General features: G+C 34.6%; 2 protein-coding genes across 3 annotated transcripts in view; both read left to right on the forward strand.

Annotated features, from left to right (window-relative positions):
- The window catches only part of LOC105195417 (all trans-polyprenyl-diphosphate synthase PDSS1), a 55,197-nt gene extending 44,014 nt beyond the window's left edge, over positions 1-11,183 (forward strand). The window contains exons 4-8 of the mRNA XM_011160798.3: positions 357-498; positions 6,937-7,026; positions 7,713-7,844; positions 7,939-8,133; positions 8,480-11,183. Coding sequence (XP_011159100.1) covers positions 357-498; positions 6,937-7,026; positions 7,713-7,844; positions 7,939-8,133; positions 8,480-8,701 — 781 coding nt within the window. The 3' untranslated portion in view covers positions 8,702-11,183. The remainder of the gene's footprint in view (positions 1-356; positions 499-6,936; positions 7,027-7,712; positions 7,845-7,938; positions 8,134-8,479) is intronic.
- A 2,790-nt stretch (positions 11,184-13,973) lies between these two features.
- On the forward strand, positions 13,974-19,670 carry LOC105195416. 2 transcript variants are annotated; one of them, XR_005575954.1, is made up of 9 exons: positions 13,974-14,378; positions 14,882-15,105; positions 15,212-15,385; positions 15,666-15,868; positions 15,940-16,093; positions 16,206-16,474; positions 16,769-16,984; positions 17,060-17,507; positions 17,684-19,670. XR_005575954.1 is itself a non-coding variant. In XM_011160796.3 (8 exons), the coding sequence occupies exons 2-8, from the start codon at positions 15,057-15,059 to the stop codon at positions 17,111-17,113; spliced, it is 1,119 nt and encodes a 372-aa protein (XP_011159098.2). In that variant the 5' UTR covers positions 13,974-14,378; positions 14,882-15,056; the 3' UTR covers positions 17,114-19,670. The 2 variants fall into 2 exon arrangements, 1 of the variants encoding a protein (XP_011159098.2); XM_011160796.3 differs by having other exon boundaries at positions 17,060-19,670.
- Positions 19,671-20,905: the final 1,235 nt, after the last annotated feature.

The raw sequence follows: 20,905 nt of genomic DNA on the forward strand, positions 1-20,905 counted from the left end.
ACTTCGATCTCTGTAAATTTTGACCGAACATTTTAAGAGATGAAATAAAGAGAAATAAAACTTGAAATATTTCTCTTAATTAAAACAATTCTTTTAAATACATACTTTCACTCTTAATAACTTCGATCTCTGTAAATCGTGATCGAACATTTTTAAGAGATAAAATGAAGAGAAATAAAACTCTCTTAATCAGAAGAAATATTTCAAGTCCGAGATTTGCAATATGGACGTTGCTTTCAAAGATTATGAAAAAGTATGTTATTAATACGAATAATTTATGTGCATTGGCAACCACGGTGGATAATCGTGCAAATGACTTATTACTACAACAAGAGACTTTTTTCTTCTTCTTTCAGCGTTCTCTTGCAGACGCAGCGACAAATAGCGATGATCGCTGAGATGATCCACAGTGCTTCTTTATTGCACGACGATGTGATCGATCAGTCAGATATTCGTCGTGGCAAGCCGTCAGTTAATGTCATGTGGAGTCAAAAGAGAGTAAGTTATATTGTTCTATTTTCCGATTTCGCAAAGACGATCGACGTGATCTTTTACACGTCGCATTTATCCATTTCTCGGAATTAGCGTCCTATCTCGTTAATATAAAATATAAAAATATATATTTAGGTATGCAAATATATAAAAAAATATAGATAATTATTTCGTATTGAAAATCATTAAAAGTGATCATTACGATAGTTAGCGGTTCGACGACGATGGAAACTCAAACTCTCTCTCTAAAATAGCGAAGGAAGAAAGAGGCTAATGCGATTCATGACCAAGCGCCGCCGTCGGCCTTTGCTTTCTAGATTGGGAACCGGAAGCGGATCTTGATCCGTGCGTGTGCTTGTTGTAAATGTGGAAAATTCGGCAGCGTATGATATAAGAGGCACTATAGAAAAATTGATCAAAGTTACTAATTCGTGGGACATACTCTAAACGATATCCAATAAAACCATTTCGAAAGTGGCTGCTGTTTGCAAGTCAATCTCTGGCTCGTTGAAGTTTACATGTATTAGAAATCGACAGTTGGAACTCGACGACGGTGGGCGACGCGTGGTGTGACGCGATCGAAAAACTCAACTCTCAAATACACGATTAACATACGATGCACTTTCGCAATCGCTCGAATTTCATTTGCGCTTTTCCACATCTACTAGCTGCGATACATTTTCTAGCGTTTATTAATTAGCTTTCGATTGGCGTCGCGAATGATTGAGCTGCATTTACTATCGACATTCATTACACAAGCGCGTATGTGCATGGTAGGCGAAATGAAAGCGTGAGCAGTGCTAGGTCAAGAACGCGCAAAGTTATTGACCAGTAATCGTTACTTTCTTCCCCTCCTTCCCTGCGCAATCTTACAAGTTCTTTTTACGGTGTTATGATTCGTTTGGGAAATATAGCACGCGGGTTTTTTTTTCTTATTTGTAAAATTGATCTGTATTTAATTAAAGAATCTCTATTAATAATAACTTTTATATAATTGTATCTTGTTCGTTTGGAATGTTAGCGATTTAAGAATTAAGAAATTGTTGATAGTCGTAAACTCTCGAAGATATCAGAAAGTTTCATAAAATATATAATCGTAATTCTAATGTATTTATAAATAAACGGAAATATTTACATATACATATAAATACTTATTAACAAATTTATATATTTTTTTATATAATTGATTTTTATTTAAGAAAAATGTAAGAAAATAATGTGATTTAAACTAAATGATTTTTTTTAAGTTTTACTTTCTCTAATAATATTAATAAATGTAAATTTAACAAAACCATAAGAAAGATATAAGTGATAAACCGCTCAGTTCTAACTTGAACTTGATTTATTTTGATTATTTTTTAAATAAAAAAAAAACAAATTTGAAATTTTATTAAAACTTAAAACGAGTATTTTTCGAAAGTTTATCTGTTGAACTTTTAGTGCGACTGATGCAACACTATTGCAGCTTTATATAAAAGAACACAAATGAGGTACATTCTGTAAACAGTGTTACATGAAAAGTATCACTTTCCATGTTTTACTTTCCATTTTTCAGCCAGTGTCTGTGTAAATTTTGCACGTTGGATTTTTGCTTTAGCGAAGACGTTAAAGCTACCTCTCCGAGCATCCTTCCAAGAAATTACCAAGACACTACCTCTCGCCTGCTTATAGTACTTATAGCAATACTGCTCATACGTCGATCTTGCACATTATAATTTTTGTAATGAAACTTGCCGCTTTAACGCGCCTCTGAGTCGGCGCGTGTTCGCAGATTGTAAATACGTGTCGCGCGATAATGTGAATCGCAATCGTAAGCTGCCGTTGTGAAATGCAACGATGCAGCTTACAACTGCGAGCAGTCGCGATCAAAAGGCCAGACTATATTCCCAGGCATTCCTTAGACTTCACAGAATGTAAAGAAGTGTAATTGTGAGACGCAACGCGATACAGGGATCGGTTTTACGCTATTCTGTAGAATCGAAGTCAAGGGCTTACAAAAACAGCGATTCAATCCTGCGATTCGTTGACAATGTTGTTAGGGGGGCGTCGAGACAACGTCGAGACCACTTAGTCATGAGATAAGGAATAAAGTCACGTGGAATAAAAATTAATAAATGTAAACATGCAGTGCGACACGTTGCAATTTGCATGATGAATTCTGATGAATAGCGCGTGCAAACATTACGCTTCAAAAGGAAGCTTCAAAAGTGTTACAACCTCGACGCATGATGGAATTAGCGCCGTCCAGAGAAATGGAAAGCCCAACGATGATCACGAAAGTTCCAACGTTGTTTCTTTGATTCATCGACTGAGCGAGGACAGCGCAGATGTTGAACCAGTGAATTGTGTAACAGACTCTCGCATTAACGTGCTGCTAATCGAGAGAACTTCTGCTGCAGTATATATAATAATTATCTTTGAGTTACACCTACCAGTAACAGGATTACGTGATGAAGTGGCTGGAATGTAAGCCATTCAGTCAGGTGCGAAATTCGAAGATAATAACTGCAAATTGGAATACTGTCTGAGAGAGAGAAAGATGAAGTAGGAATCGAGTGAGACCTTTTCCATTTGACGTTCATGTTAATTATCAAAAGTAATTTCACAAACGTCACAAATTATGAAGGAGTAATTTTACGCTCATCAAAAAAGAAGTGTTTAATTTTAAAGATGTATAAAACGTTTTGTTTCTGTCTCCGTTTTTGTTTAAACACTTGAAATAATTTTGTTTTAAACGATATGTAGGTTTAAAACACTAAAATGTATAAAACTGAAATCTTTAACAGGCTTTAAATATTTTAGTGTTTTAAGATGGAGACAGAAGTAAAACATTTCAATATCTCAAAATTGAATTAATGTGATGAATATATTAGGGTAATTAGGAGAATATTTTAATATTTACATATTTAATGCTTGACGCATACCTTGGGATATATGTGCTCTGTATATTTATTTTCTTCGAAATATCTTGTCGGCTATAATTGGTTATATACATTTATATACAATGATTTTTCGTACACAATTGTATGTATAAATACTTTCTAAAGATGTTAAAGTATATGCGAGAGACATTTAATAATTATTGTGTACTTGTAAAAGTGAAAATTAACTACGGGCACGAACGACCTATGGTATGTAATAAAATAAGGGTCCAGAAAATAATAATAATAACTTTATTGCTGTGCACAACAATAAAAGAAACGTATGCAGTGGAAAGTTAAAAAATGCTACAAAACGCAGAATTAGAAAATTGCATAGTCAATAAGCGAGAAATCGGCAATCATGTTGAAAATCTGTTCCTGACCTAAAAACTATTGATAAAGAAGTTGAGAACTAATACGCAGTGAAAGACAACATGATGATAAAAGTAAGCACGATAGAAAATAAAAGCAGTATTAGCATAATACAAATAATTGCGCAGAAAACGAGAGGCGTATCTTGAAAAAGATATGTAAGCTAAAATAGTAAATAAAATAAACATTAGCATAATAAATAAAATAAATAAAGGATTAGTTTGTCTGGAAAGAAGGTTTGCTGGATGGCCACAAAAGAATTTTGCTAGCGTTTTGTCCCTCGACATGGCAATACAATAATACTGCAAAAAATGTTAATATTGCATCAATTAAAACGAATAAAAAATGTTTAGAGCTAATAAGCCAAAGGTCATGAGAATAAAGTTAAAAAAAGGTTTGACGCATTTTACAGCCGGGGTGAGTTATAAATATCCTTTTTCGATAAGACTCTCGACATTTAAACGAATAAAAAAATGTTTAGAGCTAATAAGCCAAAGGTCATGAGAATAAAATTAAAAAAGGTTTGACGAATTCTACCAATTAATTTATGCGTTGTGCGAACAAAATTAATTAAATATTGTGACGAACCTAAGAGCTATAACCTGTTATTAATATTATCTTAATTTTGATTCTTCTTCAGCAACATATTTCTAAAAATGTCATCGAAATTATTTTCACTGATATCAGCAACACTATCACCTTTGAACTTGTACACGCTTATTTAAGCGGAACGAGAAAAACTTTGCAATACTCTAATACGACTTTTCCAAGAAATCTGTCAGGCTTAAGAAGCCGGAGAATGGCATAGATGTATTATATCATGTAATGGTACAGTAATCGTACGTGGTTCATGACGAATGAACATATTGATAAATGAGAATTATATAATAACACAGTCGTCATATCGTCGAAGAATTACAGTGGATCGACGAACATATTAATAAGGGATTCTGGAAACTTTTTTGCGGCTAAAATAAAAAATATTTATCACAACTCTATTAATGATTGATAACCTCCTTGGCTATTGTATATGCTAATTAAGTTTCCACTTGAGTTATTAAAGTTAGATACTTAAATAATATCAAAATATACAATATTGTTTCAACTGACGCTTCATCTATTTAAACTTCAGAGTGAAGAATAAAATATCGTACTGAAATACGATCGTTATTTCGCGGAGATAATAAACCGGAATTAATGAGCCCCGCAGGTGAACCGCTGCTTTCAGCGTTGATTCATGTTTATTTAGCGGAACGTCCGCCTCGTCGCGTAATTGCAAGAAAGTGTCGCCGGTATACACGAACCGCGTGCTATTCCTCAAGAGGGAAAACCCTACCAGGTGCCTTTTCGTTATCGCGGCTAAGGTGCGTGAAAATAAGGCGGCGGCGCATCGTCGATGCCGGATGTGAAACTCAAAATTACGAGCTGTTTGTTGAGTCACTCATCGGCTTGGCCATTGTCACACGAAACAATCATCTGTCAGTCCGGCTTTACCTGACCAAAACATTATCCAAGATGATGGCCCGGAAGCTTCTTCTTTACGCCTTTTCACACAGACATCCCGAAATTACCGGACAATCTTTCCTCGCGTATTATATTTAATCCATTTAAAATGAATTTTTTAACCGCAAGTTTATAGGCACCAGTTAACTAAGTCTGAAATAATGAGCTTGCAAGAAAATGGGTGACAAAATCCCTCGTTATTCAACCGTGAAATATTGAAGACTCTCTTTCCAGAAATTCTACACCGTGTCGTACTTTCAAAGATATTTATCATAAAATAATAGCTTTGTAACTTTGAAATAAATTGCAGGCATTTTTATAGGCATGAAAATGAGTTGAAGTTGGGCAAAAAAAAAATAGAAAGCGCGATTATGTATTTTGATTTTAAAATTCGACGTGTGAGGAAATTTAGAAATCAACGCACGACACATGCAGTAAACGGTCATTAAGAGTCGTCAAGTTGTTGCGGTTTCGGCGCGTCACTCGTTACAGGCGATGTGTTCATCAACAACGTTACATTAACGGACATTCGCTGACCGCAGAGTGGTAGACCGAAACTGAATGCACGATAAACTTAATGAAACTTACATTCGGCATTGCGTTCGGTCTATCATTTCAATGTTGGACATTAAATTTCTAACATTAAAGCGATTTAAATTTCGATCGCTTTCCACCGTCATACTGCGAATGCTTTTTCAGGTTCAACAAGTAAAGTAAGAGATATCGTTTAAGTGTACAGCGACGCGTGTAATATAGAATAAGTTAATATTCGATATTTTTTTATGAAGCTTCCATTAATTTCATATATTTTGTCTTTACGTTTTCGAATTGCTATATATTCGCGGCCTTAAAACGTAGAAGAATATCACTTAATGGTGTAAACTGTTCTTAAAGTCGAAACTGAAACAAAAAGAGATTAGACGTAGAATTGAACGTGCGTCCAAGTCGCGTAACGCCTTCTCGAAGTCATTTGGCTTCGATTTGAAGAATGTCCAGTGAAAGGAAACCATGTCCAGATTATAATCGCGGAGAACCATATCGACTTTGTTGACGGCAAGTTAACGTAATAGGCAACCGCGCGAAACGGTTGAATCGGAATTTTGCATTTACTCTTCATGTTTTTAGATAATTTCGTTGTTACTAAATTTATAACAATCTAATAAAATTATGTTATTTAATTCAACCCAAGTGATATGTATCTTTCAAAAAATGTATGAAATTTTTATATTATCCGAACAAATAGATGTTTGAAACGTAACTGTACAATAATTAATAATTGTTTATACAATAGTTTTATCATAATAAAACATTTTTTTAAATTAGGAAATAATGAGCTCAAGAGCCAAATGGCTCATTTTAATTTATTTATAAGAGCCTTAACCTTCGTTTATTTTGTTTGAAAACATTTTTTATTTGCACAACAGTCATGATTTAAGGAAATATATTTTTTCTTAATATATATTTTCTAATATATATATTTCTTTCAAATTGATCAAGATTTTTTTTAATATATACTTCTTGGATTGAATTAAATAATAATTTTATACTATTTTTTGAGAAAAATTAATATGTACGCTTGTCGCTAATTGTCATTCTTATTTAATAAGAACGATAAGGGTTTTTTTTTAAGTGACTGTTTTATTTGTAGGTGGCTATGGCAGGAAATTACATCTTGGCAGTCGCCTGCACGATGCTGTCCAGAATCCGAAATGATGACGTGACTATTACGATCAGTCAGGTGATTTGTTGATTGCACTTTTAATACAATTCTTCAGTTCTATTGCTTTCGCTTGCTAACAACAGACCTTTGTTAGGCAAACTCATTGATTTATTAATTGATTCGCATTATTATTATTGCAATGCTATTTAAGATAATTCCGGTATTTATACCGCAAAAGCCAGAAAAAATAGAAAAAAATGAAGGTAATTTATCGCATTCGTGAGTGACTATATGTATATCTCACCCCTTGTGGTATACAGTAAAAATTCAAGAGTTTCTAAAAGTTTTTTTTTCTTCAAATATAAGAAAATAAATATATTTCAATTTTTAATCATTTTTATAATAGTAGAATACAATTTTATTGGTAGTTTATTTACATATAGTAAATAATACTTGATAAATGATAAATGATAATTCAATAAGTGCAGCACCGGAGTTATCCTAAATATTTTGACACATAGACCTTCCAAAGCGTATCAAGTTAAATACAAATACAAAATTCATTATTTAATTATTTAATAAAAGACTTAATTGCCAAGACATCTAGGACGTCTAGAGATTTAGACTTGTAATAGATTTTATGTACGCTATCTGAAATCAGAAACGCGATCGATAAATTAAAACGATATAAAGGAAACAATTGGAATAATATAACAGTACATTAAATAAGGTAATTAATTAAAGCACGGCGCATTACTTTGTAGATTGTCTCTGACTTAGTGCAAGGCGAATTTATGCAGCTTGGTTCCAAAGAAACGGAAAACGAGAGGTTCGCGCACTATCTCACGAAGACTTATCGAAAAACAGCGAGTTTAATTGCCAATTGCGTGAAAGCGGTGAGGCCATATTAGCGACTGCGTGTACATACAAAGTCGCCGTCTATTATTTCTTCCAAGACTTGTGTAAATGACTACTAATTATTACCCTTAGGTCGCTATTCTTTCCGAAGTCGATGACCGCACGATAGAGATGGCTTTCCAATACGGCAGAAATGTTGGCTTGGCTTTCCAATTGGTAGATGACCTTCTAGATTTTGTGGCTTCTTCATCAGCTATGGGCAAGCCCACGGCTGCTGATCTTAAACTCGGACTAGCCACAGCCCCAGTGCTCTTTGCTTGCGAACAGGTTAGTACACAAAGTGTTCAGCAAGTCATAATATGACTGAGACATATCTTTCCATTAACTGTTACATTTTTTTGATAGCTTCTCTCTCTCTTCAAAGATCTGAATTCGTAATTTCAAATTTCAAAACTTAAGATATTTTCGAAGCTTTGAACTTAATAGAACCTTAAACTTCAGAGGTTCGAAGTTAATCTCAAAGTTGCGAATTCTTTGAAGCCAAGATCAAAAGTAACAGCTCTAAACTATACTATAATTTACTCAAGCACCAAGTTGTATGTTATACTTATCGATAGATTTTCAACGTCAGTCTATAATATTCTAATCAATGTCATTTCCTTGGCTGTTACAGTATCCAGAATTAAATGCAATGATCATGCGTCGTTTCCAAGAGCCCGGAGACGTTGAGAAAGCTTTCGATTTGGTGCACAAATCCAACGGTCTCGAACAGACAAGATTCTTGGCGAAGAAACACTGTGTGGAAGCCAACAAGATTGCGCAGTCCTTCACTAAAAGTCCGTATCAGAGAGCTCTGATCCATATGACGGATCTGGTCATTAACCGCATGAAATAGCACCGCGAAGAACGAACATTTAAAAAACGACAGATTGATTTTATAAATATTTATAAGTTATACCGGGCGGGTACGGTTAGTATGATTCTCTTGAATTATGTAAATCGAAGACAGGATTCAAATCGCAAGAAAGTTCAATATTATACCACTAACTGAAATTATATATATATATTATATATATATATATATTGTTATAAATAATTTAATGTTTGACGATTTTTATAAAACGTAATTAAATAAGGAAATTGATTTTCACACTATAATTCGTGGTGGTGTAATATTGATAGCATTAGCATGTATACAACGTAAATACAGCGTATTTACGTTGTCGCACTGCCGACTCTAAATTCATACCTCATTTGAAGAAAAAATGAAAAAAGCAAGTCCTTATTCGGCTTTTTTCAGAGGACTTTATCGATATACGAAATTAAGTTGTCTAGAAATATGCAAACGTTGCATTATACAACAAAAGTGCCTAGGCATTACGTTTACTTGACCTGTGCGTAAGGAAAAGAGCATGCATTACTGATTTTACAAATTGTTAGCCGATTATGTAAATAAAATAATCTAGTATTATATTAACGTATTAGCATTGATAATCCCTTCTATATCTTTTTTGTGCATGCATCTCTTTCATCATGATACAATTATATTGCTATCCTAAAATAAAACTAACGTACAAAGTCAAATTACTTAAAAAATCGAATAATATCATTGTATCGTGATACGCCAGGCAAATTGCTTGCTATAATAAATCTTCATTAATACTCTTTAGAGTCTTAATGAAGATTTATTATAACATGGTTAAAATAAATTAAAATAAAAAAAATATACATATATATATATAATAATACAGAATTAATGTTATAATAAGATATCTTCGTATTTTATCATAATCGAAGTCCTTAAATATAATGAATACATATTTTTGATAAAGTGCTGCGTAATTTTTATTGCAGCAAAATTGTAAAAATAAACAATAAGGAATGCCAATACTAATTTTTATCGACAGCCAAATTTAAAGTTTCGCTAAAACCGCCGCAAAGAATATTTGCCAAAGAAGACAAGTTCGTCTTTCTTTTTTTCCGCCAGGAAGTTTAGCAAAAGTTAACTTTGGTCTTGTCGATGTAATCAATAAGAATTATCTGCCTCTTTAAATTTTAGACTGCATGTCATCGAATTTCATGATGCGGAAAAAAATAAAAGTTTCTTTTTTATTTGGACATTTTTGTTCAGTAAGAATAGAATCACTTTTGCCACATTTTGCTTAATAGCTAAACTGCTCAAAATATCAATATATTACTGGATAGATATAAGTATAAATATCTAATGTACAATAATTTATATTTATGACGAGAATGTATATAATTGTTTAAAATGTTACAGAATATAATAGAACATTAACTAAGAAGTAAGCATGTAATTATAATCAAATGTAGATTTACTTATAATAGGATATGACAAAGAAGGAAATCGGGATTGTGGATCTCCTCTATGTATTTTGCAATATTTATGTAAATTTTATGAGAAATGCACAAAAGTTTTCAAAATGTTTATATTCAAAGAGAATACTCAAGAAAGACTTACAGTAAAACACAAGCTATGGCGAGAAAGCATACACTAACAGATACAACTTAAGCAAAATTAAGTAATATATATTCCATATAATATAAATATAACTTTAGTTTGGTTTTCTAACTGTTAGATATATATTCACTTTTTACATGTTCGAAAATTGGAAAGCGATTATTGGTACGTTTTTTGACAGTTAGAAAATTAATTTAAAGTTCAGCTTTATCTTACGTAGAACGTACTATAACAATGCAAAAACTCCAAAGACAGCAGATCCGCTAGATTTAAATGCTTTTGAAGCGTATCTATGACGTCTCTTTAAACGTATTGTCTCGGTTTACATAAATTGTCAGTCTAGACAAAGTAGCGACATAGGTTCGGAAAAATGCGCTGCGCTAACTTATGACTATACCTGAAGAAAATTCATCAATGCACCATTTTATATAAGTGCCTCGTATATCAATTAAATTGAATTATTGCTGATTCTTTAACAAAGTATTATCTTTTGAAGATTTTAAAATTTATTAGTCTGTTCTTTTTCTCTTATTTTTTTGAATTTATCTATTAATTATATTTGTGCATCAGTAAATTTGTTTGTAGATTTCAATAATTTTTATAGAAGCTTGAAAAATGATCTAATGGTAAAAAAAAAAATAACCTGATTTGGATCTGTATTAAAAAAGAATGTATTATTAAAATTATTAGAGATTTTTAAACATGTGTTCATAGCAGAAACATGGTACAATATTACTCTCACACTATAATTGTTATATTGTTGGTTGATTAACTACTTTATTATAAAACTTTAGGCTTAATGTAAGTTTATTGTGTTGGGGATCATTAAATTCGAATATATAAGTTTTTTTTCATATAAATATGTGAAATTAAAATATAACTTTTTAAACCTGCATGTACAATTGTTTTAAAATGTTTTCCCGATTTATATTCTTCGGCAATTAGTATTCAACATTTGTTATAAGAAATAGTCAATCGTAAAATTTTATATTTCTTTCATTATATATAAAATTGTACAAGAGTAATGTTATCAAAAAATCAATTTTATAAAAATGTTTAACTTTCCCTCTGGCTCTCATATTTTGATGAATGATGAATTATTATTGTTTTTTTATTATTATATGAATGATTAAAAAATTAAGTAATGAAAACAAGGAATTACGAATCCACTTGGTAATTGGTGCGTCAATAATGAGTCACATATTTACATAGTAATCAGTACATCAGCATAAAACATAAACACATAGATTCGGACGCGTTTCAATTTATTTTAAAGTCATTATCAACGAAGCTGATAGCTTAATTGTCTAATATAACAATTATATTAGGCGATTAAGCTATCAGCTTCGTTGATAATGACTTTAAAATAAGTCGAAACGCGTCCGAATCTACGTGTTTATGTTTTATGCTGATGTACTGATTACTATGTAAATATGTGACTCATTATTGACGCACCAATTACCAAGTGGATTCGCAATTCCTTGTTTTCATTACTTAATTTTTTAATATTGTCGAATCCTCTCTTAATTTTGTTTTTGTGAATTATTAAAGTTGAATGTATATAAAATTCAGATTATTAAAACTGAGTATTAAAGTTGTTTTGAAATAATTCAATAATTCATTTTAGATAAAAAAAAAAATATGCAAATGGTGAGAGATCCAGAGAGAAAAGCATTTTCTCTCGAAAATCTTATATAATATATTAAACATGTACTCTCATGTGAATTTGATATTTCACTTTCAAAATCTTTTATATAAATTAAACCAACATAATATATGTTTGTTTACATATAATATCTGTAATTTGAAATATATTAATCCTAGAAAAAAATCTTTCGATTAATTTTACGAAGCAGCTTGCTTCCGCTTAGAATTAATTGAAAAATTTTTTTCTAGGATTAACATGTGAAAAAGGCAAAACTCTAAATGAGATTAGACTCACGCGTAATTCAAATTAGATCTTTTGTAGTTTAGTCTCACGTGACCGAGCCGAGATAGGAAGCTCATGATTTTATAAACAAATTACAAATATTTGCGGGACTCATTGAACTTCACCAAAATACACGAAGAAACTAAAATGCAACGTCAAATGCATCCTCGCACTTTAACTTAATTTAACCTAACCAATTTTCCCAAACCTCCTATCGAATCGCGCGAGAGTGTATCACTGTTGCACTCGTACATTTAACAAATAAAAATTAATTTCACAATAAGACATATCGTAAAATGTATCGGAGTTTATTATTATACTCTGAAAAGCCGGTGCACAGTGATGCAGGCAACGTTGTTCCCAACCCGCTCGGAAGAAAATTGAGGTTAGGTGAGGTTACGTAAAGCACGTCGCCCGACTGTTGGCACACCTGGCGAAAAGAACGCAAAGCGCGCGTACACGAATTTCAAATCGTTCCTGTTCTAACGGTTTTCACACGACTGATTCGTCTCGCACTGTGCAGACGATAATTCGCGCGAACGCAATGGGGACGAGACGCGAATAACGAATTGAAGGAGCAAATACAAGTACAAATTGACTCACCGTTCGCCGCTGGTCGCTCTGTCCAGCTCCGTCTCGGCCGCAGCTCTCGAACGTTCGAGATCCAAAAGATTCTCCTCCTCTTGATTCACACTTGGAACAAACGCACGACATTTTGCTGTCGACAGTCCCAGTACCCACGTCCGTCGAAAACTCGAGATACGAAATATAGGGCAACGGAGAAAACGCGATTGAACCGGACGCGACTGACTTAATTTCCACTCGACCGTTGCCGTCTGAGCGACACGGGGGACCCAAGATCCTCTTCACGGCGATTCGTCTTGATTCTCACTTGGTACGAACGCGCGCTCCTTCGTTTTCGGCACTCTCGAAACACCCCCGGTACTCGCGCGCGTCAGAAACTCTGGATACGAGACAACGGAGAAGATACGAAACACGATTGAACGTCTCACGACTTCGTATCGTCACCGACGAGAGACTATTAGAGACCGTCAACCCTGGGTAAATTTTCGAGGCCGTTACTAGGGCCCCAGGGGCCCGGCGGTAATTGAAGAGCAATGACGTTATCGACTATATGATTGTTAATACAAATATTTGAGTAATACGTTATTAAAATCTTGATTTTTTTATTATACAAATACTTCATAAGCAAATATGCATACTTATATTTAATAATATCATTGTATATTGCTTTAAAATTGTAATTCTTTTTGATCAGTTATTATCTCTGTCGATAATCAAACTTGGATGTTAACATCAAAACTGCAATTTTTAATAAAAATCGAGAATTTTTGGGTTACAAATACATAAGCATATCTATGAAACTTCAAGATAACAATAAATTATAAAATTAGTACTGTATTGTCAGTTTATCATTAAAAATTTAACAGTCACACAAACTCCCGTAAGGTTAGCGGTCTTTAACAGTCTCTCGTCGGTGGTACCGTACATCGTATCCGACACGAACGTCCGACATCTTACTTCACTCTCGAAACACTCGCTCGCATCAAAAACTCGTGCTGGACGACGAGGATGCGAGTTGAAATGCGCCGTGACCTTTCGCCGTGCTCCCTAACCGACCGACTGCTGCTCTGCCACTGCGTAGCGGCGTGAGTGGCGTGACTAGCGCGTGGCTGCGCCTGCGCGCCGCTGCGCCGCTACCGTCGCCGCTACGCAGTAGCAGCAGTGTTGGTCGGTTAGGCGGGACGGCGGAAGGCGCCGGAAGGTCGTAGCGTGTTGTGGCGCATTTGGGCGCATTTCAACTTGCATCCTCGTCATCCCGTACGAGTTTTTGATGCGAGCGAGTGTTTCGAGAGTGAAGTGAAATGTCGGGCGCTCGTGCCAACATCCGTCGCGTCGGATACGCGATGCGTGGTGCGAAGTCGTGTCGCGCGTTCAATCGTGTTTCGCATCTTCTCCGTTGCTTCGTATCCCGAGCTCCAGACGCGTGTGAGTAACAGAAGTGTTTCGAGAGCGCTGAAAACGTTCGTGCGAAATTGTGAATCAAGACGAATCGTCGTGAGGAGGATCTCTGATCTCGAATATTCGAGAGCTACGGCCGAGACGGAGCTGGACGGAGTGATCATGCAGCAGCGAACGGTGAGTTAATTTGTACTGTAAGAGTGTTTTAGTTCGTTTAGGTCGCCTACAAGATCGAACGTTTACCGTTAGCGTTGTGTTTCTGATGTACTTGTCGTTTGTATCACAATCGGCAGCTGGGACAACTACTGTCGTTCCGTGCTTTGAATCCTCGGGAGTCACATCGAACCTTTGAAGTATGGTCATATCGTTTCCGCGATAATAGACGTGAACCATTTATTGACTGAACTAAACTGAGCCAGGAGTGTTTCGAGAGTATTTTTTGCAACCGCGACGAGACGAATGCATCGGTCGCGCGAAAGCAGTTAGGAACGATTGAAGTTGGCATATTCATGTACGCGTGCTCGGCGCTCTTTTCGTCAGGTATGCCAACAATCGCGTGCTTTCCGAGTTCTATAACCTGTACTGGCATCGTAGTATATATCCACGTTGTAAAGATGGCGTCTCGAAAAATCTTCGTCTAAATCATGAGCATGTCCACTCTAGTAGGCTTCTTCTTTCAGCGTGTTTTAGGTTAGCTATACTGCGGCAGAACCGGTTAAAGAGAGCGCGGTGCAGCGCGGTGTGCGCGAAGTGCAGTGCCATTGACCAGTTGCGAATCACCTGACGACCCTTCCGTCAAAGGCACTGCGCTCCAGCGAGGAAACGAACGTCCAAGCAGTTAAATGACGAGCGATCATGGCAACGCCCACCTGTGATAAGAAAGCGAGGGTGATCGTTTTAGGAGGTGAGGTATCTTCGCTATATTATATCTATACGCGTCGGCCGCGCGCTGAGCGGAAGAGCGATAAGACCGGCCGGGGAGAGAGACCTTTATCCGTTTGCGGTTGCAGGATGTGGTTTCATCGGCCGTAATCTCGTGGGATATTTGTTGGATAACGATCTGGTGTCCTATGTGCGAGTCGTGGACAAAGTACCGCCGCAGACCGCCTGGCTCAATGCGAAACACCAGCAAGTATTCGAGCATCCGTTACTCGAGTTTAAAAGCGCCAATTTAATTAACATAGGTAATTGCAATCAGGGACGCATCAAATGACGACAGTGTCTTGTTGGATACACTGATTCGCAACTATAAAATTTAAAGAATTTCAAGCCTTAATATTTCTAGAGATAATACGTTAGATAGAATAGTTTTACTTTCTCATTTATTATTTTATTTATTCTCTTTATTGCAAGATTAATCAATACTGATTCGTTACATGGTTCAGTCTGTTGCGTAAAATGCAAGATACATGATGTAGGCAGTAATATTTAAAAGGATGATTTTTTTTTGTTGACCTATCAAAGTGTCCTGCCAAAACGCGTTTTCTTCCGATGAGCCTATTGATTATGTGTTCAATTGCGCCGGGGAGACGAAGAGCGGCCTAACCGATCCAGTGTACAAAGAAGGTATTTACAAATTGAGCCTAAACTGCGCCCAGCAAGCGGCCAAAATTCGAGCCTTGCGTTACGTCGAGATATCTTCCGGCAATCTTAACGCCTCGGAAAAGGTATCGGTTCCCTCTGAATGGCATATACTTTAACACGAATTCAGGATTGATCATTGTGCAATGTCACGTAGACTCCTCACAAGGAAGACGACGCCGGAGAACCATGGACGCTTGTTGCAAAATACAAGTTACAAGTGGAACACGAACTGAAGAACATACCAGATCTAAAGTATACCATACTCAGACCGGCTATTGTGTATGGTTGTGGTGACAGAAACGGCCTAGGTAATTCTGAAGTATAAATATATTTTTTTGTAATTTACCTTGTTGTATCAATGAAGTTAATTTTTTTTAACCTGAAAAAAAAATAAAAAGAGTATATCTCGGCAATTTGCAGCACCGAGATTGGTAGTGGGTGCAGTTTATAAACATTTAGGAGAAATGATGAAATTGCTCTGGGGTCCAGACCTTCATATGAATACGGTACACGTAAGGGATGTTGCCAGAGCTATCTGGCATGTGGCTAACAGACCGGAAACAATAGGCCAGACGTATAATCTCGTAGACGAGGGGGATTCCACTCAAGGTTCCATCAGTGCCATAGTCTCGGAACTGTTTAATATCAATCACGATTACTGGGGCACTGCGCTATCTACACTAGCCAAAGTATGGATAACTTTTTCTATTGGTCTTAAGGCGATGCTAAAGTGCTAGAACTACCGACGTTACGAATTAACTTTACAGAATTGGAAACTTTTTATATATACTAAGTACACATAAGAATTAATCCCAAGATATTCATCTTAAACTTGAGAACAACAAACTTTTAAATTAAATTTTAAAATATAAAAGATTGAAAAATATATGTTGGCAATAATTTAAGTCTAGTGATACATTACAACAAAAAAAGTTTATCAAAATTTTAAGAAAATATAAACTTTATGATCTTATGCTTTATAGACTGATATGAGTTCTGTTGTCGAGGAGGTAAATGACAAACACATGACCCCTTGGGCAGAAGCTTGTCGCAAGGATGGAGTGGAGAACAGTCCTCTGTCTCCATATATAGATCAAGAACTCCTGTACAATAAGCACTTGTATTTACAGCCTGGAAAGCTGTCAAACACAGGATTTACGTACCTGTATCCTAAACTAACAAAAGATGCTCTTACAGAGGTAAATTGTTTTTATCAGTCTCGAAAAGAAAATGCGAATACAGATATGTAAAGATTGCTGTTCTCGAATTTACAGGTACTTAATGATTATGTAAACATGAGGATCTTTCCGCATTCCTTGGTCCTGTGAACTTAGCAATACTAACTATCTAATTCGAATACTGATCAATTCTCTTTTACACGAAGATGCTACAAATACCGGATACATACGGACGCCGAACGCTGTTTTCACCTTGTGCCTAGGGTTCTATACAAGTTACATATATTCTATTATACACGTTATACATCTTTACTTAACGTTTTACAGCAAAGTAATGCTAAATGGGTTTTATAGAGAAGTGCGTATGTATGAACTTCGGATATTTCGTAGACGGCCTATTGCCAATGTGATAAAGTAGCAATTAACGTACTTAATTTTATCATAGTTCTGGAAGTGCAGAACTTTTTCGCACCTTAAAGATGACTAGTCAAACAGCGACATTTAAGAACGATTCGAAACAATGTTCTTATGCACGAAAAGATAGGTATGTGTATAAGGATATCTAAACTTAAGACGTTCATAGTCTATAAATCGATTTCGATAAAAAAAATATTTTAGAGGATTATTTTGGCCAAAAAGAAAACGCTTTTTATATGACATTTTTTCAAGACTGTGAACCGCGTATAAAGTTGTTGAAAATTTATATACTTCTATTGCTAGATGCATAACAAGAGTTCTTTTTATATCTGCTATACATTCCAAGATGTATATCTTCCACACGCTGTGAATCAAGTTGAGAAGTCTTTCTATTGAACAATTATTATGCGCATAATTTTATTTGACAACCCTCGAGTATGTGTACGACCTAAAAGGATTGTACTAAAAGTACAAACTGTTAGAGAGGTACGTTTAAAAGATATTCCTACAAAAGATATTCCTTATTGATATATGAATGATTGTTCATATTGGTAGATTTATATATAAACTGTGCGTGTTTGCACGTATATACCTAATATAAAACAAATAAGAATTATATTCTATTCTATTGAATGTCTCTTAAAGATATTAATAAGTGTACTTTACACTTTCGATATTCTGTTGTTACGCCAACGTTGCTACGAATTCTTTGATAATAAAGTTGCTCCATTTATGAAACTGTATTGACTCATTATACCCTGTAATGCCAAATTCTTCATGCTGTAGAAGGGATGTATTATTTTTTTCTATACACCAAATATGCATTTGTACACTGTCTTAATTTTATTGAATCAGTGGTTACAACAAGACGATGTGTTCAAGAAGGGTCAACAGTATTATTAAATATTTAGTGTATTTAGTCTTAATACTTCAAACAATAAGATTATATAATTTCATGTAGTTCATTATACGTAATATATTAAAATATATATTTTAATGTTTTTCGCAGGTAATATGTATATACAATCGCAGGTAAAAGTATGTACAAACTGCACACTAAAGAATAATTGTCGCATCGAGATATAATAGATCTAAATCGGAAAGATGGGCGAAATGAGGGTTTACGGAAAATAAATTAATAGTCTTCTTAATATATAATAATTATAATTAACGATAATAGTATAAATGAAATAAAATTACTGGATTCTCTTCTCCTGTATATATTAGATGTAAAACAAAGTGTAATGTCTCGGCTATCATATATATTGTACATATACTGTATGTGCTGCTACACACACGCAATATATGTGTATACATATATATGTGTATATATAATATATATTATATATATTGTATACACGCGCGTGCGTATATATTCACCGGGCGTGAAAATATAATCTTTGAGGTAAACTGCATTTAAAAAAATTGTAAACAATAGTCTAATAGGTACCGACGTTAAGTTAAAATTAAGTAATGTAAATCACCCTGTGCAGAGTGACAATTACGGAGGTATATTCGTTCGACTAGAGCCGCCGTACAATACAATCGATACTTGCTACTGGATATTTAACGCTACAGTTTGTCTGATGAATTATAACGTACTCTGTATGAAAGGAATGTGTGTATGTGTACATCATATACGGAACGACCAAGTAGTCTTGCACGGATTTCATTTGTGTAAGCGCGATTTAAAAGATGATAAAATGTCCTTCTCTTTGGCTGCCGCATTATAGGTATTTCTAAATTAAGATAGTGAAAATAATGTGCAAAAATAGCTAAGCACAAGTAGCTAATTGTTAAGAGATTCACGACGACGATATCGTGCCTCTAATACGGTAAATCGTGATAACTGATGATCAATGAATGCGCGCAATATTTATTACGATGATAAATAGATTATGATCTATGATATCATTTGTCATTTCCAACGTTTGCGTTCGCGGTAATTACGAAGAACGCTAGACGTGAGATGATGCTTATTGCTTTTGTATGTACTATAAGGTAATATTATCTTCGTGGATTTTGTACATACGAAATGCATCACGTGAAGCCCTGCAGACCGTCCTCCTCTTGAAGAAGGGACGTCCTGTAATCGCTTCGCGTAAGGCACTCCTTAACGCGACTTCTTCTGAACGGCGACTCTATAGTCAATTGTTCACGACGTAAAACTTATCACATCCACGAAATTATTCAAGAGCACTATGGTATGTGTGTACGGAGTGTTTGTCGTTTCAATTAAATTACTGATTGCTATTGGCGTTTCGCTCGCCGCTGCGGCTACCTCTTTCTCTATTTGTAATACGGTATTTTGTTACGATAATGCGGATATGGAGGAGTCGGGAATACAGCAGCAGAATTGTACATGTGACCGGAATAACATTCGTTACAGCTAAGGGAAATATAGTACACTATGCTACTTAAATGTAAAAAATGGGATGAGGAAAGTTCCGATAAGCGTAAACTCATTCTCTCACGAGACTCATACGACTGCCAATTATATATCCAAGATCTTGCGTCCACGATAAGTAGCTAAAATCGAGATTACCAATACAGGCACTTTTTTCTAAAATAAAATTATAAATTAAAACAGAATAATTATTAACGTTTATATGTCTAGAGAAAATACGAATTTAACGAAGTTCAAATTTAAATGGCTAATTCCGCATTTTAATATTTGTACAAATATCATAGAAGGATAAATTATACACAATCATAACATCTAGATGTTCATTCAAGTGTAAAGATTTCTTTCAGAGAACTCAAAACGAGTTTCTAACATCGTGGACACAAGCTGTAAGAGAGTAAAATAACTCGAAAAGCATTACATAATTTCTGCTGCTCTTACATCACACAATAACGCACACCTCTTCTAAAGTATATTCTCTTTTTGATGTCCAAATTTACTTTTTGATATAACTAACAGCTCTCTTTCAAAATTATTCTCTCAAGTGTTTTGTACGCTGCAGATATACAGATTTATATATATGTATACATATATAAATTTATACATGCTTTTGAAGCGCAGGAGTGTATAATAACGTGAAAATGTATCTTTGATGTGAATAATATTAACAATACGTAATGACCAACTAAAGGAACAATCGGTTTAGCATTCTGCCTTTCTCGTTATTATACCGCAGTTTAGCTATCGTCAACGCTATAGAAGTGATTTTCTAAAGTATATCATCAACAAATACAAAAGTACATGAGAAAGTATATGAACGTATATACCCTCAACAAATATGGAAATAATATAAAATGTAACAGGCATATTACACATTATACATATATATGATAACAAATGCAAAACAGATTAAATAAAATCGTAAAAGCCAGATGCATTGAATGCATGCAAACGCATTCGCAACAAGTAAGGGTTGCTGTAAAAAAAAAAAAAAGAAAAAGAAAGAACTATTTAAGAATATATAAATTCAATATTGTGTATATACGATTCTATATATATACATATATATATATATATATATATATATATATATATAAATGTAGAGATTCTCATAATTATAT

The sequence above is a fragment of the Solenopsis invicta genome, chromosome 12, assembly GCF_016802725.1.
Source record: "Solenopsis invicta isolate M01_SB chromosome 12, UNIL_Sinv_3.0, whole genome shotgun sequence".
Lineage (NCBI taxonomy): Eukaryota > Metazoa > Arthropoda > Insecta > Hymenoptera > Formicidae > Solenopsis > Solenopsis invicta.

What these genes read in the sequence shown, in the direction of transcription:
- LOC105195416 (XM_011160796.3), top strand. Translation starts at nt 15,057, where the DNA reads ATGGCAACGCCCACCTGTGATAAGAAAGCGAGGGTGATCGTTTTAGGA. An exon ending in CGCCAATTTAATTAACATAG is followed by an intron (nt 15,386 to 15,665) that starts GTAATTGCAATC and finishes GACCTATCAAAG; the next exon opens with TGTCCTGCCAAAACGCGTTT. An exon ending in CGCTATCTACACTAGCCAAA is followed by an intron (nt 16,475 to 16,768) that starts GTATGGATAACT and finishes TATGCTTTATAG; the next exon opens with ACTGATATGAGTTCTGTTGT.